The sequence below is a fragment of the Ananas comosus genome, linkage group 7, assembly GCF_001540865.1.
Source record: "Ananas comosus cultivar F153 linkage group 7, ASM154086v1, whole genome shotgun sequence".
Classification (NCBI taxonomy): Eukaryota; Viridiplantae; Streptophyta; class Magnoliopsida; order Poales; family Bromeliaceae; genus Ananas; species Ananas comosus.
In genome coordinates, this window is record NC_033627.1 from 26,661 (window position 1) to 53,648 (window position 26,988).

General features: G+C 38.3%; 3 protein-coding genes across 8 annotated transcripts; all 3 read left to right on the forward strand.

The window, feature by feature from the left end:
* Positions 965 to 11,505, forward strand: LOC109713455 (DNA-binding protein SMUBP-2). Of its 5 annotated transcripts, none has more exons than XM_020237546.1 (15): positions 965 to 1,129; positions 1,325 to 1,429; positions 1,525 to 1,593; positions 2,533 to 2,622; positions 2,713 to 2,796; positions 3,191 to 3,355; positions 5,276 to 5,463; positions 7,067 to 7,139; positions 8,088 to 8,141; positions 8,361 to 8,618; positions 9,130 to 9,336; positions 9,480 to 9,583; positions 10,532 to 10,673; positions 10,759 to 10,893; positions 11,037 to 11,505. In XM_020237546.1, exons 1-15 carry the CDS (start codon positions 1,022 to 1,024, stop codon positions 11,211 to 11,213), a joined length of 1,959 nt encoding a protein of 652 aa, XP_020093135.1. In that variant the 5' UTR covers positions 965 to 1,021; the 3' UTR covers positions 11,214 to 11,505. The 5 variants fall into 5 exon arrangements, with proteins under 5 accessions (XP_020093135.1, XP_020093139.1, XP_020093138.1 ...); XM_020237550.1 differs by having other exon boundaries at positions 11,021 to 11,203; XM_020237549.1 differs by having other exon boundaries at positions 10,984 to 11,182.
* Positions 12,467 to 20,852, forward strand: LOC109713456 (inositol monophosphatase 3). Its single transcript, XM_020237552.1, has 12 exons — positions 12,467 to 12,578; positions 12,678 to 12,733; positions 12,882 to 12,932; positions 13,084 to 13,164; positions 13,393 to 13,496; positions 13,578 to 13,662; positions 15,509 to 15,563; positions 15,713 to 15,756; positions 19,793 to 19,861; positions 19,924 to 20,024; positions 20,103 to 20,159; positions 20,251 to 20,852. Exons 1-12 carry the CDS (start codon positions 12,575 to 12,577, stop codon positions 20,342 to 20,344), a joined length of 801 nt encoding a protein of 266 aa, XP_020093141.1. The 5' UTR covers positions 12,467 to 12,574; the 3' UTR covers positions 20,345 to 20,852.
* LOC109712852 lies at positions 23,639 to 26,782 on the forward strand. Of its 2 annotated transcripts, none has more exons than XM_020236630.1 (4): positions 23,639 to 24,202; positions 25,133 to 25,222; positions 25,685 to 25,869; positions 25,966 to 26,782. In XM_020236630.1, exons 1-4 carry the CDS (start codon positions 23,837 to 23,839, stop codon positions 26,345 to 26,347), a joined length of 1,023 nt encoding a protein of 340 aa, XP_020092219.1. In that variant the 5' UTR covers positions 23,639 to 23,836; the 3' UTR covers positions 26,348 to 26,782. The 2 variants fall into 2 exon arrangements, with proteins under 2 accessions (XP_020092219.1, XP_020092218.1); XM_020236629.1 differs by having other exon boundaries at positions 23,642 to 24,202; positions 25,094 to 25,222.

Below are 26,988 nucleotides of genomic sequence, written 5' to 3' on the forward strand. Positions count from 1 at the left end.
CAATTAAGTCAGTTTAGTCCAATGCAATGGGTTGACTCTAGTTCGGTTCAAAAAAAGGAGGAGAGAAATCAGATTCAGATTCGATTTAAGGAAATAAAGAAAAAAATATGTGAAAGATTTGAACTGATTCAAGAGAGCTCACACTCAACAATAATCGATTCAGTTCAAGCAAAGAAAAAAAAAAGACCAGAACTGGTACAGGGTGGAACCCGCACTTAATAGTGAAGGGAATATGTACTGTGACAAATTTAGAAGAAATAATATATGAGTATAGATATAGAGATATAGACATGAATAGATAGATATAGAGGCGTAATGTGAGCCGTGCCGGACTGGCAAGGCCCACATTACTCGGGTCGAAACGGGCTAGCCGTCCTGGATTCACNATGTTAAAAAAATTAAAAATATTTGCAAAGTAAACTTGAGAGTTGAGGAAAAAAAATTTAAATTGAAAGTGTAAGAGTAGGAGGAATTAATCTTTGTATGTTATGTTTAATTTGGATGTTTGTAGTAGTATTTATATATGTATTTTTATTTTTAATTTTTTTAAAAATATAAAATTTGAAACTATGATCAATAAAGTATTAATATTTAAATCTACATTTTTATTCAAATTTATAAATATTTTTAATTTTTTAAAGAATTTATAAAATTATTATTATTTTTTAAAATATAAATTAAATGGGCTTTTCGTCCATCGGACCAAATAATTGGTCCGATGGACCAAAACACCTCCTCCCAAGTAGCTCAGACCCAAGCCCAAGGCAACTTGCCTTAGGCTTGGGGTTTGGGTTTAGTGGCACGGCTCAAGCGGGCCGTACCGCGCCGAGCCGTCGGGCCAAAAAGAAAAGCTCAGCACGACCTGAATCATCAGGACGGGCCGGGCGGGCACGAGTGCTAGGCGGCCGGTGGACCGCCCGGCCCGTTTTATATAGATAGATGGTGCCGAACGGGTTGTAGGAGCTCATGCCCCGTTCCGCCTGCATCCAGGAGTACGATTTCTCTCTGTTTCCGATTGGAAATGGAGGGAGGCGCGCGCGGCGGAACCTCCGCGCTGAAGGGCTCCTCTCACTTCACCTCCGTTCATCAATTCGTCAATCTCATGACCCCTCTCATCGATCTCGAGAAGGTTTCTCTCTCCCTCTCTCTTAAAACTTTGTATGCTTCTCCAAGCGTTGCTTGACAAGCGAACATCTGCCTAGTCCTAGATACTCAACTGATTGTTGCGTTTAATCGATTGTGTTTCATCGCACCTGCAGCGACGCGGTTTCCTAAACTGTATCGGCAACATCAAAGTAACTAGATGTTTTGTTTGCTATTCCAGGAGGCTGAGATATCGGCATCTATCGGCTTATCCGCATCAAAGAACCTAGAAATTGCTCAGAAGAGGGGATTTGTCATCCCTAATCTAAAATGCACTGACGCTGAGGTCTGTCTACGTATATCTACAAGCCCGCTCTTGCTTCACTCACTCTCTTTTAAGTGACCAGTTTCTTACCCTACTCTGACATTGCTACTTGCTAGACAGGACTGATGGGAAAAACCCTTCTTGAGTTTCAGCCTAATAAGGGTGACGTTCTTCCCGCTCACAAGGTGGTGGCCGTGCAATTTTCTTACTCGTTAATGCATTGTTCTACCTTCCTTCCCTATTGCATATGTTCATCAAGTGATTCTACATCTTTAACAATCCCTCTACACCTTTTCTATTCACACGAAATGCCTATCTAATTGCAATTGGATTTTGATACTCCAGATGAAGTATGAACATTTTTTGTGTTTAGAAACATGTTGCATTATATTGAAGATCATATCATACGGACTGTGAATAGGCGAGTTTTCATTCGGGCTTTTTGGGCTACTAGGCCTACGATATTTTTTTAACTATAAATATAAGCATCCAAAATTTTTATTTATTAAACTAGGTCTAAGTGGTGAATGGTTTACTGATTCATCACTTTCTACACGCGGTAAACCATTCACCGCTTTTGAGTAACTTATATATTTTTCATATCTGAACTCCGATAAATGTATAGTACTAAACTCTAAAGGTAATTTTAATATTTTGAAAAAAAAGGTAAATAATTTGTCGCATTTAGAAAGCGATAATTTATTCACCGCATAGGCCTAGTTTTGTAAATAATTTTTATCCGAACTATTGTTATAATTATAATATATTTTTTCAGCCTTAAAAAAAAATTCTTTTCATTCTATAGTTCCTTAGTTGTAGAAAGGGGCAGTATGTCATGTTGCAGGTGGTGGGGTTTCCTAATTGTTCTTTATATTGTTCTACTTTGTAGGAGATTTTAAAGGTACTGATTGGTAAATCTTTGTGTGGCTATGTTCTCTCAGTTCATGTTTTTAGTTTATGTAATTTTATCTACCTCCGATTTGCTTTCAAGTGACCTCTTTCCATACCAAATCCTGCAAATACTTAGAGTTGGGAGTCTTTTGTTTTTTTTGTTTTTTTTTCCATCCTGGTTAGCTATGAACTTCCTTTCTAAGGCTTCTAATGTTCAGTTTATTTTGATGCAGTTTGGACCACATGATGTGGTTGTTTTAAAGCAAAATAAGGCTGATTCAGGATGTACACCACTGGGGCAAGGCGTAGTTTATCGCTTGAAGGTAAGTAATTTATCCTGATCATTCTCGGACCTCTGTGTATCTTAGTTTGAAACACAACTAGAGGATTTCCCAACTGTTAAATTTGACCAGGATTCTTCCATTACTGTTGCTTTTGATGATATTCCCGAGGATGGCTTAAACAGTCCTCTGCGCCTTGAGAAGGTTGCGAACGAGGTACCCTGTTAGCATTATCTCATGCTGGATACTAATGTTCTTATTCGATTTCATTTGGCTATACATATTGTCATGTTCAACTTGCTCTACGATTTTCTTCTAACAGTGTGAATTTTCATTGTAAGTAATTTAACTGCATCTAGAAAAAGATTATAATGTCTTGGCCTCGGCATTAGAGGTCCGGGATAGTTCAAGTCATGCATAGAACCTATCCATCATTGGTTCTTTTATTCATCTGTTGTGACGTGAACTCTCTTTCATTTTTCCTGGAAAATTCGTCTTGCCTGCTGTTCTATTTTTCTCCTATTTTTTACCAAGTTTTGAGCTAATGACCAGGATTTTGGCTTTGCAAGACTTTGGCGTTTCTTATTGCTTATGCAAACTTATTATGTAGGTAACTTATCGCAGGATGAAGGATGCACTAAATCAACTTAGTTTGACTGTGCAAAAAGGACCTGCTGCTGATTTGATTCCCGTTTTATTTGGTGAGAAGCAACCTATACGTTCTAAGTCAGTTATGCAATTCGCTCCGTTTAACAAGAATCTTGATAATTCTCAGGTAATAGCTTTCTGATTATTGTCATATATGTGTTTTTTTTTGTGTATTGGAATTATTCTTCGTTCTTACTTCCCTGTATTCCATCTTATTCAATGAAATAGCAAAAAGACACGCACAAAAGCATGTGAAGCTGAGCATTAAGAATTGTTGCTCCTATATCATGTCATAAATCCTTTTTGTTTTGGTACTTCATTTATTTTAAATTAAAATTTCTTTTCTTTAGCTATAGTTCAATTATGTTATTGCAATATTAGAATGTGCAAATAAATATAATCACTGTTTTACAGAGTGATTAAGGGGATCACAAATGCATATTTTGATGCAGTGCCTTGACCGCATAAGATTGGTTTTAATGCATCTTTAGCTAATGGGCCAAATTAGTATGTTCAGAGCCAAGATGCCTATAGACTATAATTTAATGTATTCTATATATAGATTAGTGCAATAGGTGTTTGGCGTTGATGAGAGTAGTGTTATCAGGTATTAAGTACTATTTTTTATCTTTGTTACTTTTGCTTGATTACTTCATGTTATATGCTTAATTTATATGCTAGAAACTTTGTTATAATATTGGTAAGCTATAAGGTTGTTTTATATGTAATGCGTAAGTAGGTAGTATATAAATTTCCCTTTTTCTTATTAATTTTTGTGTGTTTTCCCTTTTTATCGGCTGATCTTTATGCACCATTATTTATTAACATAATCTTTTAGTACTAAAGAAATTGAACGGCATATCCAGCTTCATAGGCACTGTACCATTGTGCCGTATCTTGACCTCTCTTCCTTTTAAAACGAAGGTTAAGAATTTTATCACCTTGTCAAGATACATATAGTGTAGATTCGTTGAAACTTAATTCCCTGCATTCAAATGTCACTATCAAGAACAGCAAAAGTTGCACAGCACTTGAAGTTTACAATGCAGATATTTTGTACTGCTAACGGCCTATATAATAGCTTTGCTATACTCATATACCTTAGCTATTAAGAACAACTTGCCTTCTCTATTTAACTTGTTGCCCAGTTTTCCTAATTGCTCTAGGGCCACAAATCTATCCCTTTAGGATTATCTAAATCAACTCTGTATTCTTGGGAAATTCCTGAATACTGGTGATATACACTTAGTACTTCATTTGTATTCTATATTATCATATCCTACTTTTTTGAGGTTTGATGTGTTGGTTGTATTTTCTTGGGTTTTGGCCCCTGTTTAGGACGCGGAAATTGGTAACAGTAGCTTTTAATAGCTTCTCTCTCTCTCTCTCTCTCTCTCTCTCTCTCTCTCTCTCTCTCTCTCTCTCTCTATATATATATATATATATATATATATATATATATATATATATATAGAATCCATCTATGCTACTATCGATAGTAGATGAATAATGTTTACTCTCTAATTTTTATCCCTTGGATCTATACTATTCCACCTACCACCACTAAACCCTAGGCATCCCAGGGCTAAAAAGTAGGTAGTAAACACTATTCCTCCATTATTGATAGTATTCTAGCTTTACTCTCTCTCTCTCTCTCTCTCNATATATATATATATATATATATGCATGTTTGTATGCATGTATTTATAGCAACTTCTCACCTGCTTACTATCATGAAGATTGAAAGTTAGAAGGGGTGGGGTGTTGAATGCGGAATCAAATGAAATTTTTGGCCAAAAGAGTCTTTAAAGAATGTTTTATAGCTATTTTTGTTTCCAATGGTGGCTATTTTTTTTTCACTTGACACTTCTGTAAGAGTTCGTCCATTCATGCTGTATTAATATAATATGGGTAAATGCCTAGAGGAAAATAAAGGGTTACAAGTTTCAGTATGATGCCTTTTCACTATGCTTCAATTCCTTTAAACAATTGAATTATAGTTGGCATAAATTCCAATTAAAGCTTTTTAACTTTCTTACTACTGCAGAAAGATGCCATCTCAAAGGCTCTCTCATCAAGGAACGTGTTTTTGCTTCATGGTCCTCCTGGGACTGGAAAAACAACAACAATTGTGGAAATAATCTTGCAAGAAGTCAAACGAGGAACAAAAATTCTTGCATGTGCTGCTTCGAATATTGCAGTTGATAATATTGTTGAACGACTATTTCCATATAGGTATCTGGGATTGAGCAATAAAATCATATTTACTCTTTGCGAGTCAATGCATTGTGAATCCCCGTCCAAGCCTTCTACAATCAGAAATGAGGTGGACTTCAGAGCACAACTTTAAGTGGAGAAGACTCGATGTTAAAAATCTTTAGAATACACAACCTGATGGCAAGGCAACTTGAGGCCTAGTTTAGGAATGTGCTGCACAGATGCACTGGTTTTGATGCTTTAGAAGTTCAAAAGAGCTAAAAACTATTCAGGGTTTTCCTCCTCTTATGCTTTGAAATAGTGGTAACCACCATCAAAGGAGCATCCTACCAGTGAAGGATTGAAGCATATGATGCTTCTATGGAGGCTGTTTTGGCCACTATTTTAAAGCATCAGAGAAGGGAAGCCCTATAGCACTTCGAAAGTTCTTGGGCTGTCTAAACCATCAAATCGGATGAATTTGGACAACACGTTCCAATACTAGGTCTAAGTTGTTTCCAAGTGCTTATTTTTTTTGAAAAGTTGTTGTTTCCAAGTTCTTTACTATATCAGAGGAGGTGTCTGTCCTGTATATCTAGTTAGCTGGAGGACCGACCTTGTTTATCCTAGTTCAATCCAAAGATTTAAGTGCCTATTGGCACGGGCCATGCCCGCTATGCTATATTGTGCTGATAAGGTATTGACAAAAATATAATCCTCTGATGGCATGGTTCAAAACCCCTTTTTTTTTTTTTCAAAATTAGCAAGTAATTGCCTAAATAATATAAAAGATTTGATAAAGAATATATTAAGAGCAATTAGAATATACTGGTGCTAAAGAAAATAAATTTTTTAATGCCAACGTGTTGGCGCATAGGTTTATGTCTGCAAGTGCTCGACACAATCTGTCTCTCAGCACTTTAGTCCTAGATTCATTCTCATGAGAAAGAAGAGCAACCTTACTAAAGTTCTAGAGAGACTTAAAGTTTTAGATAAATTTTACATTTTAGTAATATATGCTGACTCAAAATTATACATCATTCATCTTCTTAGGTTCAATTTACTTTTTTGTCCTTATTACTTATGCATATTATTTATATGGTTCTGCTAATCTTATAGTGCTGTGTTCTTATCTTTTTCGTTTTGTTTTCATGTAATAATTGTTTGCTGAAAGGGAAGTAAGTTTTTGCTCCATTGTGCATTTGTGCATCTCTGTGCATTTTCTATTTCATTTGGATGTTTTATGTGTAAATATTGTCTCTTTTTTCAGGGACTCTCTTTTTTTGGTAATTTAGAAGTGGGTTTCCTAGTAAATCTTCCAACATGCTAAAATGAGTCCATTCAAGACACATACATCAGGATATATGGGTCAAACCTATTTTTAACAACATCACCTTTTAAATCAGAAAATTTTAGTTTCTTACTCTTGAAATAAGAGAAGAACGGAGAATAAAATGAAGTATGTTATAAATCTATTCTGATTAGAATGTTGAGTTACACTCTTGTATTTCACATTGAAGAATCACTAGCCAGTTACTTCCTTGTTAATGAAATGATTACTTATTTCAATGTTAATTTACTTTCAATTATTATTCTTTCCTGGTTTATTTAATTTACAACTGGTTTTGTTGCTGTTTGCTAGAGTAAAGTTGGTGAGGTTGGGGCACCCTGCACGCTTATTACCTCAGGTCTTAGAGAGTGCGCTCGATGCACAGGTACTAAAATGTTAGGGTATGCTTTCTTGGCAGACAATATTATGTAGCGTTCTTAGGAAACATGTGTTTATTTTACATGCTTCAGCAAATGCAAGTATTCCATGTTACATGTGGTTATTTTCTATTTTATGAGTATTTGCATTAGTATTGTTTAATAAATCTATAAGACACTAGTTTGAAATATTTGTTTTTCAAGTAGAAACTTAGCTACTAAGAGAATGGTTTACATCTTGATATCACTACTCAAAGAATGTTTTATGATCAGAGATCATTTTACATTTTAATCACCTGAGCTAAACTCTATCTCACCATCTCATCATTCTTGAATAGTGGGAAAAAAATCATGCTTCTATTACCGTATTATTTGCTCTGCAGTGCTTTTGCTGGATTAATAACACAATTATTCAAAATCTTTTGGAAAATATGCTGTGGGATATCATAGAATACTTGCTTTTAGTCTTGCTCTTCGCCGGCAATTACGTTAGAAATGTCTTCCTGCTGTAACCAAATGATATAAGGCACTTAAGTTTGAAAAATGAGTTTTAATGTAGTCAAATACTTTCTGGATATCCAACCTTGTTATAATGGAATCTTTAAAATGAAACAGCTGAATAATATTTGAGAGCATATTGCCACGCTGTTTCATAGTCAGCTATTATCTTATATATTTCGAGCATGATCTTTGCTTATCAGCATGTATTGGTTTGGAGTCAGCAATTTTGTTTTCACAGGTTACTAACAGATTGTCAAGGCACATAGTCAACGAAATTTACTGCAGTGATCATTTTCATTTTTTACTGTTATTTAATCTTTACTAGCAATACAACTATGTATTTACATTCATGCTGAAGTGCAGAAAGTACATCTCACAATTTGTGTCAATTTTTTACCACACATTTCTGACTTCTAATGGTTCCAATCGTCTTGTGATTTTCTTTTCTTGAGTAGGTTCTACGAGGTGATAACAGTAGCTTGGCAGGTGATATCCGCAAGGAAATGAAAGTAATTACCTTTCTCAACTTACTTGCATTGTACAAAGCTTATTAGGCTACTGGAGTGCCCTTTTTACTGGACTGTTGTGCCATACACACTATCCTACATTATATAGAACCAAGAATATTTGAATGCAAACATCAAAGAGTTTATATTTTTACAGATTATGTGTCCCAGTATTTTAGAGCATGCTTTTTATATGTTTTTTTCTCTTATGCTCTTTTTTAGGTTTTAAATGGGAAGCTGCTGAAAGTGAAAGATAGGAACACAAAAAGGGAAATAAGGAAAGAGCTTAGGACCCTTGCTAGAGAAGAGAGGAAGAGGCAGCAGCTGGCAGTTTCTGATGTTGTCAAAAATGCAGATGTTGTATTAACAACTTTGACTGGTGCATTTTCTCGGAAATTAGAAAATACTACATTTGATCTGGTCATTATTGATGAAGCTGCTCAGGCACTTGAGGTGGCATGCTGGATAGCTCTTTTGAAGGTCTGTTATCTATCATATATTATTTTACATGCATTTGTTCCGCTAATGAAATTTCTGTTGTCTATTTAGCTTTACTGTCTTCGCAAGCCAGCTTCATGATTTTTACGTCTCATTTTTCTATAAACACCACTATGTGCTCTTGTGTTCTTTGCTCATATAATTGATTTTGTGGTCATCGATGTTTTGATTGGAGAATGCAATTTAGAACCACAATTATGAACACTGGACTTGTCCTTACATGCTGTTAACTATCCAACGGATGATCTAAACTCCTAATATGTCGGAGAAAGGAATTGATTGCCAGGACACGGATTGTATCAGTTGGTGTTAGGCACAGCAAACACTGTTTACATCCTTTTAATATTAGGCCCTTTCCATGTCCTGGCATGCGTGAGCATGGATAGCAAGAGATCGCATGTAACTAGGTGGAGGGGTACCATGTGTGGGTTCCTCAATTCACTAGAATTTAAATATATAACCCTATCTGTAACTAAGTTCTGTGCATATGTAGGGATCAAGGTGTATGCTTGCTGGAGACCATATGCAACTTGCGCCTACAGTACAAAGTGTTCAAGCTGAGAGGAAGGGATTAGGAAAGACCCTGTTTGAACGTCTTGTGGGACTTTATGGTGAAGAGATCATGTCCATGCTTACTGTCCAATATCGAATGCATGATCTCATTATGAGGTGGTCATCAAAAGAACTCTACAATGATAAGGTAGCATGTAGTTCCTTATCGAATGCATGATATTGTTAGGGATAAGATTCTTTCAAATTTAGGGCATGTAGTTCCTTTTTTTTTTTTTTAATAATCATGTTCAGTTATATCTCTATGTTACACTTCTAATAATTGATATTTAGATAATAGCACACCCAAGTGTTTCTGGACATAAGCTTTATGATCTTGAGGATGTGAAAAGGTCTTCTTCCACAGAGCCCACTCTTCTTCTCATCGACACAACAGGGTATGTGTCTTTCTCTCTGTCAAACTATTATATGGCATGTCAATTATAGGTAAGTTATGTGGCTTGTTAATTATAGGTAAGCTATTTACAAATTGACGTACAGACCTAGAGCTTGGGAATGGACATAAAATTTTTATGCTACCCAAATACCAACATACTCTTTGACGGTCATGAAACATAAATATAGTGATACACTAGCTGTGCCCTTGTCGGACATTCAGCATTGTTATTCATTAGATGCAGCATTATTACATGGTGGTATTTTCTGACAATCGAGTCATAAACAATAGAAGATATTAGTGAGACACCGATACATATTGATATTTTCAATACATAGGAGGAGCAGGCTCTCTACCTTCCTTTGAAGGTTATGCTAATGATGGGCTTAGCTGCTGGAGTTGGAGTTTCTTTATTATTATTATTATTATTATTATTTTAGGACTTGTAGTCTTGATTTTGTTGTACGGCTATTCCTTGCAGGTACAGATGTGCCTAATTTTCAAAACAATTTGCTAGGGACTATATTGATTTTGGACGCCTTTATCCTTACTTCCATCAATATTGTCTATATGACTTTTTTCTATGCTGCATAGAGAATGATTACCTCTTTCTTAATAATTAGAATAGGAATTCTTGCTCTGTTAATTTCTACTATAGTTAATTGCCGCAATTGATTTTGTAAAATGTGAAACCGAAATAATGCATTTCACGTCTATTCTGCGCAAATAACCACAATATTGTTTTTTACAATTATGTTAGTACCAAGTTGATCTTTTAAAATGCACCACAACTATGATATGTTCATTAACCTAACCTATCTTGGTTAGGTTAATGAACATATCTTGGTCTGGGGTTCATATTGCTCTTTCTCTGCATTTTAGTTTATTAAAATTTTGTTCATTTGTTATGTTTTACTCTGGTAAGCATTGACTCTCATATGTAGTTTAGGTGTGACATGGAAGAAAAAAAAGATGAAGATAGCACCATGAATGAGGGTGAGGCTGCAGTATCTACTGCTCATGCGAAGCAACTTGTTGAAAGTGGTGTTTCTGCAACAGACATCGGAATCATCACTCCTTATGCTGCACAGGTTTAGTCATGTGCACACTTAATGCTGTTCTGCCTGCTACTCTATGTTCTAAAGCTGACATCATTTTATTCATTTGGATGAATAGGTACTTTGCCTTAAAATACTGAGAAGCAACGAAGACAAACTAAAAGATGTGGAGATTTCTACCGTAGATGGGTTTCAGGGTCGGGAGAAAGAGGCCATTATCATTTCGATGGTCAGATCTAACTCGAAGAGAGAGGTATTTTAGGTCTTCAAACACTGGCTAATTTACACATACTCTGTTCTTGATTTCTTGATTTCGTGAATTCCCCTGACATTTTATTGATAGGATATAGCATGCTACAGCTGTTGCATCTTCATCTCAGTTTATATACCTTCCAGGTTGGTTTTCTGAGTGACCATAGGCGAATGAATGTTGCTGTGACACGTGCTAGGAGACAGTGCTGTCTTGTGTGTGACGTTGAGACTGTCAGTCAGGACAGTTTCTTAAAACGTTTGGTCGACTACTTCACGGAGCGTGGTGAATATTTAAGCGCATCTGAGTATGCACATGAATAATTTCTAAATAGAGTTTGAAACTATGATGCTGTTGCATTCATTTGACTATGTACATTGCGCCAAGGACAGAACACTGCATGATCTCTGATTCATCGCGGTGGCCTCTAGAGGTCCAGAAATCAGTTAAGCTGTAGGCTGCTAGCATGGTCAATGTCATGGTTGTGCTGTGGTTTAGATTGATAAGCTATACGCCTATACCCTCACTGGTGCAATTTGTAAGTGGCTATCGTGATGTCTACTTTTGTGCTAATTCAGCATTATCTTAACTTTATCAAATTTTGGAGTGAGATTACAGAGGCTGGTCGACAATGTAGTGCTAGAACATATTACCCGTCTTGAAACTTGGCTTCCAGATAAGTCTGAGATGACCGTACGCTGCGCGGATTAGTTCATTGGGGATTACGAGGCAATAATACTGTGAAAAGCTTTGAATGTATGGGGCCGCAACTGGACCGATACCGTAAGCGGCGGAGCAGTGGGCCCAGACCCACCCCGTATTCTCAAAGGCAAGCGCGCCTGGGGCCCAACCAGGCCCGAGGACATGCAAGCAAAGAATAACCACGGAATATTCGCCTCTTTGGGTACTAGTACGAATTTTCATTTCAAAACCCCCACCCTCTACGTCTCCCTGCTGTGTTGCGGTGCGGGAGGCACGCCATATTGCTGTTACTTGGTCAAGATCGCCGCCCACCTCTCCCACATCTCCTCCCTCCGCTCGCCCCCTTCCTTACTGTAGCTGGTTGCTCCTTACCTTACTGTAAGGTAGCTTAATCATTTGATCTGATGAAATATTAATTAATTTGATAAATTTTTTTGTTGTTTAATTAAATATTTAATTTAATTTATTTATGTACGCGGGCCTTTTTAACCTTGTCTAAAAGAATGAATAAAAAATAATAAAATTGAGGGGGCATTTTAAAAATTGCCTGTTCAATCTCACCTAAATGTTGCTAAATCTGAAAGTGGAGTATGAATCTTATATTTGTTTATCTAAAAATAATAATGCAGTCATTTTTTAAATTTTGTATTAAAAAATAATAAGATTAGACGCGTTTTAATAAATATAAAATTTAAGATTTACGTTCACGTTTTTCTTGCCTACGGATAGTAGCATCAATAATATACAATACGGGCCCCATCGGGCAGCAGCACTCCTGTTTGCCTCAGTTGTATGGTTTATTCCGATTGGCAGCCTAATTCTCTTCTTTTGCTCTTTTTTTTTTTTTTTTTTTTTTTCCCCTTTTTATTTTTTCCGCTCACCCATCGTCCATATATAGTTGTTGTAGAGAGAGGGAAAGGGGCGGCGAGTTCGGGTGACGGGAGGGGGACTGAAATTTGCGGCTCCGGACAAAGGAATTGGAATGGGTGAGAGAGTTTTGTGCGAAATCGTCTCTGGATTCCCCGGTTGCTCGTCCGATTGTTGTTTCTACTGTTGATTTCTTACGGCCTTATATTTCTGCGCAGCTTCACCTTCGGAGTTGCTGGCCGTAGCGGTGGAGGCTGCAAAGAGCGCCGGAGATGTAAGTGTGAAAAGGAAAGCTACAGCGATGTTCTTCTCTCTCTCTCTCGTTTCTCTTATTTCTGGAACTTACTCTTCTCTTCCATTTTGCTTTTAAATTTTTTTTCTTCTTCCACGTCCTTTTGAACGATTCTATCTTCTCAAACCAGATTATCCGGAAAGGGTTCTACCAGACGAAGCATGTGGAGCACAAAGGCCAAGTATTCTCTCTCTTTCACATCCCCTTAGGCACTAACTGATTTTTGTTGTTGTTGTTGTGGTTGTTATTATTGTTGCTGCTGCTGCTGTTGTTGATGTAAAAAGTGAACATCATGTTTTTGTTGTTGTTTCATTGACATAATGCAAATGCAGGTCGATCTGGTGACTGAAACAGATAAAACATGTGAAGACCTCATCTTCCATTTCCTCAGGAAGCACTACCCCGATCACAAGGTCTCGTGTTCGTTTATCACCCCACGACTTAAAAGGATCTGTGGACTGTGGCTCTTTATTTATTTATTTTCATTATTATTACTATTATTATTGTTGTCTTCTTCTTGGACAAGCAGCTCTGTCTGGCATTTTAACATACATGCACCGCTTCAGCCCAGTAGCCGACTCCCTTATCTTTTTTTTTTGCGCATAAGAAAAAAATAAAACAAAATAAAATCTGTCTTTCAGTTCATTGGGGAGGAGACGTCTGCTGCGCATGGTACTTCCGAGCTCACGGACCATCCTACCTGGATTGTCGATCCCCTCGATGGAACCACTAACTTCGTCCATGGGTGTGTAATGAGGAGTTCTTTTTATCAAATATTCTGTTGTCCTTGCTTCTTCTCTCACGGCAATCTTCACATGCCCTGCAGCTTCCCGTTTGTCTGTGTATCTATTGGTCTTACTATTGGGAAAGTTCCTACTATTGGCGTTGTATACAACCCAATAATGAATGAGGTAAGCAGGTGAACAAGCTCTCTCCCCCTTTGTTTCCAGTGTGGTTCTCAACGAAAACGTTCAAACCGTACCCGTACGGTTTGTGCAGTGTCTAGATCTATGATGCCTACAAAAGAACTGTGCCTTTCCTTTCTCTTTTTCTATAAAATAAGGGGGTATTACTAATCTACTAATCAAAACATAATCTTAGTCATCCAAATTTTAAGTTGTTCCGCATGTGCCTTTCTTGCCTGATGTGTAAGCTAGAATATGGTGCAATAATATCTACGCCTTCTAAATTCACACCCTATTTTCCAATGTAGAAATTCCCACTTTATGTTGAATACTACATGGGACAGAAGCGAAGACATTTGTGTAGGAAGGGCACGATTGATAGCAGAAATATTTTAAGTATTCTTATTTCCAATGCATTTAAGATAATATATACATATGAGCGTACATCTCCATCTATCTATCTAGCTTTACATACGTATAAATTAATATTATATAAAGTGTATTATTTGACTCTTGTTCTGCACATGCATATAATATAAGAACATTTCACTTAGAAGCATAATGCCTAGTTGTCATCAAATAAATTGGAAATCAAAGACATGTCATCTTCCAGAAAGGGAGCAATAGTTTGTGCAGTTGTGGTGGTTGCAAGGGGTGGTGGTGGTGCAGTGGTATAGGGTTAAAGCAATAATCTCATAATGTATATAAAATACTGAAATTTTATCTTTTTTTCTTCCTAGTCTGAACTTTTAAAGAGTTACTTTGGCTGTTTTACTTACATAATATGTAGCGTTGATGTCTTGTTCACTGATTTTTCGTCACTGAATATATATATATATATATATAAGGAATTGAAATCTTTCTTATACAGTTTTATTTGAAAACGGGGGCACAAGTGCACAACGGCCCCCACAAAAAGTGCACTACGACACACTTGGTTCTTCGAGCCTATGATTCTATAGCTTACCAACTCCTGGCGGCAGAATGTGCCCCTCTCACCACCCTTTATTCATCCCTGATAATCAAATGCCTGTTAGCTCATTTGCAGTAAACACGTTCGTTTATTCTTGTCATTGTGGTTGTATTGCAATGTGTTGGCTTTCTCTGCATGAAATCTAAAAGGTGAATGTTCTCTGCTTTACCCATGCATAACTACTCCGAAATGGAATATTCAAGGTTAGGCAATGCTAGCAATAGCTTCCTCTGCGAACTTGGATACCTTATCTGTTGATTTGCATATGTAAGCAATTATTGCTTGCAGGATATACCTAGTACTTTGGGTTCGCGTTAAGGTAAACTTTCTTGGTCAGAAAATTTGGTAGTCACAGAAAATTAGATGATATCTTGATTATTAGTCGAAGTCCCTTTTAGAAGTTAAGCAGAAGTAATAGCAGTTTTCTGTTTATTTGGACTGCGTGATTATGCATTATTGTTAGTGTTAAAGAATGTGAAATGATCGTTGTTCTCTAAAAACTTAAGCTAATAGTGAATGGTATATTTGAACGGTATTTTTTAATATTTATATCCAACACTCCTCATGCTTAGGCTCGAGACTTTTGGATAGGCCCAATATGTGGATTTGAATTAAGTGAGAGAAAATTAATTATGCTAGGAACCTGGCGGGACTCGAACTCAGGGTCTCCCACTTTGATACCATGTTAAAGAATGTGGAATGATCATTGTTCTCTAAAGCCTTAAGCTATTCGAGAATGGTGTTTTTAATACTTATATTCAACAATAAGACAACTTTTGTATGCCCATTCTTTTTAATTTTTCTTTTACTTCTCTTGCTATCTTTGTCCTGAAAATGAAAGTGGTTATGGTGGTGTCTTGTGTCAATTCCTACTTGTAGCTCTTTACTGGTGTTCGTGGGCAAGGTGCTTTCCTCAATGGTTCTCCAATTAAGGGTAAGAGTATTCTTCTGGTCTCAAAATTGATACATGCATTTTTTTTTTAACTTGATGATTGGGTTTAATGAAGATATGGTGATAAGCTATCATTCTATTATTTTGATGGTCTGATGATAAAACTCGAAAAAGTTTTATAACTTGTGCAGCTTCATCTCAAACTGAACTGGTGAAATCTCTCCTCGTAACAGAGGTATGTGGTTTCTTTCGTCAGTCTCGTTTTGGTTATGTCTTTGCTGAAATTATCCAGTTTAATTTTATTTTTTTACTGCTGCTTAAGTTTAGTATTATATGGGCCTTTTTTTCCCCTTCTTTATTCCCCCTGAAAAGCAGCATTCTGGTGATTTTTTATTTCTTCAGTAATTAATATGATTAGATTGGAATATAATATTTTACTCTTCTAGTCAATTATCAAGTGATACTTGCAAACTATAACCTCAAATATGATGCCTGTGTAGAAAATGATTTGGATATTATTCCTCAAACCAAGTAACTAATAGAATGTCCTCCACGAAGCTAGGTTCTTATCGCACTCAATTTTTATATGTCATTCCATCAATGAAATAATCTGAAGTCTTGTAAGTTATCTATGAAATGAAGTTTTGTCAAGGCCCACTTCAACTAAGGGCATGTTTGGTTGCGCATAAGTGGGTGAAGTGAAAAAGGTTACTTTTGCAAAAGAGGATTTTCAGTTTGATTGTTTGGTTGGCTATAAAGTAAAAAATTAAAACTGTATTTTTGTAATTTTGATTATTAAATTATACATAAAGAGGTGAAAATATAAATAAACAACTTATACTTGCAATTTAAATTAAAAAATTAAAATTTATTTTATATTTAGAATTCAAAATTATATTTTAAAATTTAAATTTAAACTTAAATCTGAGTTGATTTTATAATTAAAATTTAAGACATAAATTTAATTTAAAATTTGAATTTAAAATTTAAGTTACAACTCATAACTGAAATTAAATTTTAAAATAAAAGTTCAACACAGAAATTAGAACATTTATTCAATTTGAATTCATAATTTGAATTTATAATTTGAATCATATATTATTTTACTCTTTGATCTTAAATTCTGAATTCAAATATGAATTCACAATTTGAATTAATATTTAAATTTAATTAAAATTCAAGTTTAAATCACAATTCGAATTGAACATTTGAATTCATAACTTGAATCCAAATTCAAACTGAGACTCATTATTGAAATTAAATGTAAATAGCAAATTTAAATTTGAATTTGAATTTGAACTTGAAAATTTAAATTTTCAATTCAAATTTCAGTCAATAAGTTGAATTTATAGTTGGAACCATTTGAATTCAAAGTTCAATTTGAAGTTCTTAGCTAAAAATAATTTGATTAAAATTAATTCAAATTTAAATAAAAATGAAACTTTAAAATTTTAAATTTAAATGTAAAGTCACAAATTTGAATTTAAAATTTTATGTTTTTAATTTACAACGACATTTGCTTTCCTGGGGTGGTATAGAATAGTAACATCATAGTCTTTCAACAATTCTAACCACCGCCGCTGTCGCATATTTAGCTCCTTTTGGGTGAACAAGTACTTAAAACTTTTGTGATCCGTATAAATCTCACAATGTTCTCCGTATAAGTAATGCCTCCATAGCTTTAGTGCGAAGATAGCCGCCGCTAGCTCGAGGTCGTGAATCGGGTAGTTCTTTTCATGTCTTCAATTGGCGCGAGGCATAAGCTATCACCCGCCCGTTTTGCGTCAAGACACACCTGAGTCCAACGTAGGAAGCATCACTATATACCACAAAGGTCTCCCCCGGCATCGGTAGAGCAAGCACCGGGGTCGTGGTCAATCTTTCTTTTAATTCCTCGAAGCTTCGCTCGCATTCGGGGCTCCAAACATACTTTACCTCTTTGTGCGTAAGGCGCGTTAGTGGAGTAGTTATTTTAGCAAACCCCTCCACGAACCGCCGGTAGTAGCCTGCTAGCCCAAAAAAACTGCGTACCTCCAATACGCTCGTCGGGCGAGGCCAATCTCTAATTGCCTCAACTTTTTTCGGGTCTACCGAAATACCATCGCCTGAAATTACATGACCAAGGAAAGTGACCTCCGACAGCCAAAAGTCGCATTTCTTCAACTTGACATATAACTTTTCTTTTCGGAGTATTTTCAACACGGTCCTCAAGTGCTGCTCGTGTTCTTCCTCGGTCCGAGAATATACCAATACGTCGTCAATGAATACCACGCACCGGTCCAATAGCGGACGGAAGACCCTATTCATTAAGTCCATGAACGCCGCCGGGGAGTTAGTAAGCCCAAACGGCATCACCGTGAACTCATAGTGGCTATACGGCGTACGGTACGCCGTCTTGTGCACATCCTCGCGCCGTATCTTCAACTGATGATATCCCGATTGAAGATCAATCTTTGAATATACCCTTGACCCCTGCAACTGATCGAATAAGTCATCAATCCTCGGCAACGGGTACTTATTCATCACTGTAACCTTGTTCAACTCGCGGTAATCCACGTAGAATCGAAGTGTGCTGTCCTTCTTCTTAACGAATAGCACCGGAGCTCCCCAGGGTGACGCGCTCGGCCTCACAAAGCCTTTGTCGAGCAAGTCTTGCAACTGTGCCTTGAGCTCCTTTAGCTCCGCCGGTGCCATTCTATACAGAGCCTTCGAAATTGGAGCCGCCCTGGGTACCAAGTTAATAACGAACTCGATCTCCCGGTCCAGTGGCAAACTCGGTAACTCCGCCAGAAATACATCCGGAAACTCACACGCCACCCGAATACCACTAAGTTCCGGGTGCTCCTTCTGGGCTTTTACCATTGTCGCCAAATAGGCTTCACAACCACCTTTTATCATTTTCCTCGCTCGTGCCGCCGACACAGTCACCGCAAAGAGCGAGCTTTTAGCTACCTGATATACTAGCTCCTCTCGATTAGGCTCACGAAATGTGATCACCTTACTTCGCAATTTATCACGGCATAATACTTAGAGAGCCAGTTGGTCCCCAAGATCACGTCGAAGCTCCACATTCGATTTAACACCAACAAATCAATCGGCATGACCCAGTCACCTATCTGCACTGGGCAGGCTACACACTCTTCGTGAACATGAAAAGTATGCTCGACCGAATTCACCGTCCAATGGTCGTAATGATGCACGATCTTAATGCCATGAGTCCTAGCGAATGATGCATCTATGATGAATGCGATGCACCAGTGTCGAATAAAGCTCTAGCTCTGGTGCCTCTAATCGAGATAATAGCTGCCACGATGTCGTCGGGAACAGGAATCGGCTCCTCCACCTGAGTGACAAAAACCCGCCCACTCGGTGCCCTCGGTGCCTCCGGCTGACGCGATGAAGATGAGCGTCCAGCCGACATAGCCGGCGGTAATCCCGCCTGCTGTCTCGAGGTATAAGGAACTGATGCCGAGGTCGGTGCAGATGAACCCCAACTAATAATTCAAATTTAAAATGAAATTCAACTTTAAAAATAAATTCAAATATTACAGTTAAAACCAAATATAACCTCTTAGCTAAGCTCTCCACTTTCAATGACTTTCGAATTTTTTTGAGCTGAAGTTAAAAAAGTGAAATTTAGTTATAACTCACTTTTTCGGCCCACTATCGTAAAGTGACTTTTATATTTACTTTCACAAACCAAACAACCGATAAGACGTCATTTTCTAAAAATGCTAATTTCGATGCTTCACTTTCGGCCAACCAAACATGCCCTGAATAAAACAACTTATCTAACTCTAAATCTTTTAAGTGTTATTAAACTGAATGGGTCTTGTTAGTTCAAAGAGTGATACTTAGATTGGTACATGTAAAATTGTTTTATCCTCCCCAAGAGCCTGGTTGCCCTTCCCCACCAAGAGGATATGTAAATTTCATGATGGACATGAGAGCACGTGTCATATCGACTGTTGTCAAGTTGTTCTGTCAGCAGTGATCAACCTGTCAATTACAGTAAGCAGTACGGTGAGCGAAGGAACGAAGAAATGACATGCTGTGCTTATTTTTATATGTTGTTATAGGGATGTTTTTGCTATACCTAGTAGTTAATAATGGTGTACACTTTAGTATGCTGTTCTTTTATCGGAGAACTTTTGGTATGTAAATATAGATGCTTTGGGGTACGTAAATACATATGCTCTGAACTATTCTGAGAGCTATCAAGTTTGGAGATATTATATCAGCTTTGATCGATAGTGCTAGAATTTGAGCAGGCTGGGACAAACCGTGACGTATCAACTGTTGATGCTACTACAAACAGAATCAACAATTTACTCTTCAAGGTAGCTTTCCATATACTGTACATCATTTACCCTATCATGGTAATAATATTATTGATATTCAGGTGAGATCAATCAGAATGTGTGGTTCTTTAGCTTTGAACCTTTGCGGTATCGCATGTGGTAGGCTGGATCTGTGTTACGAGATAGGTTTCGGTGGCCCATGGTAGGTTTGTTTTAATACCTCCTGTTATGAATTAGGACTTGATTATTAATTACAGTGAGTGTTATTTGCTTCCCTCAGGGATGTGGCAGGTGGAGCTGTGATTGTTCAAGAGGCTGGGGGTCTTGTTTTTGATCCGTGAGTGATAAGAAATTGTACAGAGCTGCATTTATCTCTAGTCATTCTAATATGCACTGCACTGAAGATCTGTTATTTCGTTTTGCACCAGAGATGGAGGAGAATTTGACATAATGTCTAGGAGGGTCGCTGCATCAAACATTCATCTCAAGGATGCATTTGTCAAGGAGTTGAAACGGAACTAAATGAGTCCTAAAGATGCATTCCTTACAGAGATGATGGGAACTAAATAAAGTTCTTTCTCCTGAAGAAGACATGAAACCTGACATCATGGATGTCGCCTTTACAGTTTCCTTATAATCGATCAATTTTAAACTTATTTTTCAGGCCGCCAGTCATTAGTGCACTGCAGCTAATTTAATTCAAATCGGCATATCAGCTTGTGTCTCTATGTACTATCATTTTTGCATGGTATGAATTCTCTATTTACAAAGCAAGTACAAATTTGTGTTGCTGCTTGCTTGCCCCTGATTGGAGCAATGCGTCCAACGCAATCCAGTTTCTGGATGCTGTAGGACTAGAAATTATAGTAAAACTAGTGTTGTAACATGTGAATTATCCCTTGTCAGGCTGTCACTGGCAATTGTTAGGGATATCTGCGGTTTGAGCAGCATCTATCAAGTAGAGGAAAAAAAAATGGTGTGTCGTGTTAGTTTTTGTTGGTTTGAAATAAATCTTAAATTCATAGGCCCAGTAGTTGTACCTCTGTTTGTATCGCAGAGTTCATGTTGTTTAATTGCTTTTTTTTTTTTTCTGGCATAATGGAAAACGCGTGCTTCCATTTGGGCTGTTTGGTTTTACACGAAAGAGTTCTTTTTTGGTTCGATTAGAGCCGTTGTTTTAATTCTTTTTGCAGTCATTCGCGGTGGGCAGATAGAGAGGGGTGGATCAACATAGTGGGGCAGAGGAAGAAGTCAGAAGAGAGGAGTAAAATAGGCATGGTTGAGGGCCCCCGTTACTCTTGCTCATTTGGTTTAGCCTTCTCTAACTGAAGGTTTAGTAATTAAATTTTTAGTATTCAATAAATAAACATTTCAAAATTTCTGCTGTGGTGGAAGGCTTGAGTAGAATATTTCATTTGATGAAGTTTTATTCTTCTGCTTCGAGGATGTACTGTTAGGACATTTCAATGAAAGATTATTATATTTTGGCCAATTTGCATAAAAAATCTACTTATTTTGGGCTTTTGCAAAACCGGACCACCTTTTTTATTTTTGCAGATTCGATCCACTTTTTCAGCAAACTGATCAAAATACTCTTATTATTTTTTCTCTTTCCTCTTTCTCTCTCTTTTTCGTTTCTCTCGTTCTTTTTTTGTTCTTTTTTTTTTCTCCCCAGCAGAGCGGAGGCGGAGCGGTCCGTCTCGCTTCTCACCCTCATGCTCTCGCCCTCGCCTTCGCCCTCGTCCATGCACCCCCCATCTTCCTCGCCCTTGCCCTCGTCCATGCACCCCCTACCTTCCTCGCCTCCGACTCCGCCAAGGCTGCGCCGCGATTTTTTTTTTTTGCTTTTTTCTTTTCTTTTCTTCTCTGACTCTTCTCCACCGTCTCCGACGACGACGCCTCTCGCCCTTCCCCGCCCTTCTCATCTCTCCCTCTCCCTCATTTTCTGCGGTCTCCGACGACGATTTATCTTCGCCGGCGCCGACGTCGACACCGTAGAGGTCATTGCGGCACTACAGCCTCGGAGCGGGAGTCCTTAGCGGCGTCGTCACCGGTGCCGTAGCTGTTGGCAGAGAAGGTGACAAAAAAAATTATAGAAAAAACAGAAAAAAAAAATAAAAATAAAAAATTATATAAAAAGAAGGATGAAGATGAAATTGCATTGTTAATTACAAAAAAAATTATAAGTTACACTATTTAAGATGTAAACTGCTGCTTTAAGATAAAAATTATACTCTTTGAACGAAAATTATACTATTTTTTATCTTAAACTGCATCCTTTTAAGTGATATTTATACTGTTTCTCCCCTTGTTGCACTGTTTCTTCTCTTGTTGTACTATTTCTCCTCTTGTTTACACAGAAATGGTGCAACAAGAGAAGAAACAGTATAAATATTTCTTAAAAGGGTGCAATTTCTCATCTTATTGCATTGTTTCTCCTCTTGTTGCACTATTTCTCCTATTGTTTACACAGAAATGGTGCAACAAGAGAAGAAACGTGCAACAAGAGAAGAAACAGTAGATATATCTCTTAAAACAGTACAGTTTCTCCTCTTATTGTACTATTTCTCCTCTTGTTTATACAGAAATGGTGCAACAAGAGGAGAAACAGTATATATATCTCTTAAAACAGTGCAGTTTCTCCTCTTGTTGCACTGTTTCTCCTCTTGTTGCACTATTTCTTCTCTTGTTTATACAGAAATGGTGCAATAAAAGGAGAAATAGTGCAACAAGAGGAGAAACAGTATAAATATCTCTTAAAAGGATGCAGTTTAAGATAAAAAACAGTGTAACAAGAGGAGAAATGGTGCAACAAGAGGAGAAACAGTACAATTTTTGTTTAAAGAGTGTAACTTTCATCTTAATGGATACAGTTTATATCTGAAAGAGTGTAATAAGAAGAGAAATAGTGTAAATATCTCTCAATGAGTGTAATTTTCGTTTAAAGAGTATAGTTTTCATCTTAAAGCTGCAATTTACATCTTAAGTAGTGCAACTTATAATTTTTTTTACAGTTAACGATGTAATTTCATATTCATCATTCTTTTTATATAATTTTTTATCTTTATTTTTTTTCTATTTTTTCTATAATTTTTTTTTGTCACCCTCTCTGCCAACAGCCACGGTGCCGGCGACGACGCCGCTAAGGACCCCCGCTCTGAGCCTGTAGCGCCGCAGTGACCTCCACTGTGTCGACGTCGGCTGGCGCATCATCGTCGGAGGCGGCAGAGAATGAGGGAGAGGAAGAGATGAGAAGGGCGGGGAAGGACGAGAGAGGCGTCGTCGTCGGAGACGGTGGAAAAGAGTCGGAGAAGAAAAGAAAAGAAAAAAGCAATAAAAAAAAAAAGTCGCGGCGCGGCTTTGGCGGGGTTGGAGGCGAGGGGGGGTGCGTGGACGAGGGCAAGGGCGAGGGCGAGGGCGAGAGAATGAGGGTGAGAGGCGAGACGGACCGTTTCCGCCTCCGCTCTGCCGGCGAGAAAAAAAAAAGAACGAGAGAAACGAAGAGGAGAGAGAAAGAGGAAAGAGAAAAAGTAAAAAGGGTATTTTGGTCAGTTTGCTGAAAAAGCGGACCGAATCTGTAAAAATGAAAAAGGTGGACCGATTTTGTAAAAGTCCAAAATAAGTAGATTTTTTATGCAAATTGGCCTACTTTTTTCTGCAAGAATTCCTGCGTGGAATTCAATCCAAAGAAGGATCCGTAATAGTGAAACCGGCAGTTTGGGCGGGGAACTAAGCGGTTTGGATGTCGGATAAAATTAAGCGGGAATGATCCCATATATTAGGAAATGGGACGGGTTATTTGCGCTCCGACTGTGTTTCGGGTCCAGACTCCGGCGCGAGTGGGCCCGAGATCTGTTCCGCCGGCTGAAAAGCGAGAATGGGAATTGGATCCCTGCTGCTTTTGTTTTGTTTGGGCAACTCGCCCCTCCCCTAGAGGGGTGACGCAGCAGAGATCATCCATCATCAGTCCCACTCCAAGCCTCCAACCCCCAACATCAAGGGTCAAGGTGGAAAATGGGAAGGATTGGTGCGGTGAGCTGCTCTTCCTCCGCGTGGTGCCGTCCCCCGAAGCAGCAGCAGTCCTTGCCCGTGCGCGGCCGAGGAGGAGGGGAGTTGTTCGGCGGCGCCCTGGGATCTCCTCGTTGTAGGCAAACCAAACCCATTCACACTCACACGGTCGGACGGACAAGAGCAGGAGCAGGAGCAGGAGCAGGAGCAGGAGCAGGAAGCCGCGGCTCCTCCTCGTCGTCGTGGCTGCCGCTGCCGCTGCCACTGCCGCTTTCCCAACGCGTTGGGGTTGGGGCCGGCACGAGACCGGTCCTGTCGTCGGCGCAGCACGACGAGTTCTGTGAATTCTCTCAGAGGACCAGTCCCGACGAGGTGTGCTCGTTTTCCACGGATTATTACAAGACGCTTTCCTTCTTTACGTGCGTTTGCAATCTGACGCCCCCTTCGCTTGCGGCCTATCCTTGGCACCCAAAAATAAAAATAAAAATAAAAATAAAGACACTTTCTTGCCTGCTCGCTCGACATACTCGGCATCGTCATCCATCCACTGCTTAATAGGAGTAATCCATCGATTATCAGAAAGTTATTCCCTCTCTTTCCTACTTGTTTAACTACCTTAAAAACTTCGCTATGGCCCCTCGGAGCCATATGCATTGTTTCATTGCAGCAGATTGAATTTGTCTCAGTTAACTATCTCCCTAGTCCCTAATATATCTGTTGGTGTGTGTGTTTGTGTTTGTGTGCGTGTATCTGTGAAGGAAAACGTTATGGTCGTGTCCTCCACATGCCAGCTTGCAGCTTTTGTCAATTAAGCAATCTCCTGCTGTTAGTTTAGACTTTATCTATCCATTGCTTAACCAGCTGATCCGAATGTCCAGAGTTATGTGCACACAATCTTTGGTCAAGCATAATCAATTTTCTTTTCCGTGCTTTTCAAGATATGCGTAATCTCGGGTAGTAGTTATCTTAAGAATGTCGAACTTGTTGCAAATTAAAGTGCTGATGTGATAACAAGGAGTGAGCCTAAGTGTAGCCTTCCATGATCTTCACTAAAATGTTGCTAGCATTGTGCACTTCATTTGTTTCACAAATATATTAACAATCAAGGCGTGCTTATTCACCATGAACATTCCGAACTCCGCGATTCTAGATATAGTTCTTCTAAGCAAATTGAAGGTTCGCTTGATTGTTTATGCTTCTTGATTAGTGGAAGTTTATTTGCTTGCATATTTGTTAACACAGATTGTATTTTCTCTGCTGAAGGTGAGGAAAGAAATTCACAGATGCTATGCTCTTGTACAGAAACTTGGGAGGGGAGTAATTTACTTGGGGTCTTCTCGAGTAAAGACGGACCATCCACAATACCTGCAAGCTTTAGAATTGGCAAGAGAGGCAAGTTCTGAAGAAATAGGGACTTCAATCTTGTTTTCACAAAGTATCATCATACCTTTGGTTTGTCGAGTAATTGTATTAATATGTGTGTTCTGTATTTACTGAGCCAGCATCTCTTAGAACCTTCAGGAAGTCTCTTGGTTTAATGTTGTCATTCTTGTTACAAGTACCATTGCGATACCGTAAACAATTGCTTCAATTGATTGTGAAGAAATATCTTTCCTATTTGCTTGCAACTTTAGGACTTTTATCTAAGACCGGCAACGAGATGCATAATGATGTTTGCGAATGTGTAGCAAATGGTACTTGCCACACAAACGAGTATTTCATAGCCCATGAGTTCTTAATGTACTCCCTACTCGTAGATGTGCTGAAATGGTTAAGGCTTAGCGTTGTATCTGAATGCTTAAATTTACATTCTGACGGCAGTTGACTACTAAGCGAGCATCTTTATGATGACAGGCTGCAAAGATGTTGGACTGCACCACATGGACAGGAGCAGGTCCTGGTTTCATGGATGCTGCCATCAGAGGTGCTATCGAAGCGAAGAAGCCTGTTGGCGGATTCAAGATAGCCAGAGAAGCTGGTGAATGGACTTCTTCAAACTTCCATTCTTACCTGCCTCCTGATACATACCTTACATGCAGGTAAATTTAGCAATTAGCTCTCTAAAAGACGGCCAGTTGCAAACATGGGAATTCTCATTACTGCCTGGCAAACTCTCATTACTGCCTGGCAAACAGGTTCTTCTCAGCTCGGAAACATGGGTTGGTTGATGCTGCAGTAAGGAATGATCCTACTGACAAGACTGCGGTGGTTGCGTTCCCTGGTGGAATCGGGACTCTAGATGAGGTTTTTGAGATCCTGGCCTTGATTCAGCTGGAGAGGATTGGATCTAAGCTTCCAGTCCCTTTCTTACTTGTGAATTATGATAGTTATTACTCAAAGCTCATAGATTTTATGGATGAATGCGAGAAATGGGGGGCAGTTGCTGAAGGAGAAGTTGCATCTCTGTGGAAGGTCTGCAGTGGAAATGTTGAAGCTTTGGAATACTTAGCAGAGTTCTATGATCTCCCTACAAGCAAAATAAATTATGATCCTATGGATGGTGTTCAGAAGGTGTAATTTTGTAGTTGACCAGCTCATTACCTTTAGCAAGATATTAAGTCCAACTAAACACTGGTTCAAGAGGGTGAGGTGGAACTTTTTTGTCAAGAGATCATCTCTCTCTCTCTCTCTCTCTCTCTCTCTCTCTCTCTGTGTTCTCGAGCCTTTTTTGCGAAGAAGGCAAATATGTAATTAAAAATTAAACTGGAAAATTATTTTCCAGCACATAATTGGCCAAGTTGTGTGTAGGGCAGTATTTTTAGGCATGTATCACATTTGGTTGTGCTATGAATCTCCTAGACGAAGAGCAAGTCTACTTTTGCTAAGCCTTGTGTACTTTTGCTAAGCCCTATGTAGAATTTTCTCATGAACATGTCATTGGGAGCAGTCACTTGGGCGTTCAGCCCCATTATTTTTGTTAGTATTTATTGAAACCTGGTTCTTGTGGATTGAGGCTTGCCTCTATGACTTCATTATTCTGCTGTGTAAACTTGAAAGAGTTACTTTGCTGCAGGACAAAAGTGCATTGAAGCACCATGGCAGACTAGTCTTTCCTGTTTGATGGAAATGCCTTTTTTTGAGGATATAATTGGCTGCAGTTAGCAATGTAATAACCCCTCTGGATCGTAATATAGGTCATTTACTTTGCTGTAATCCAG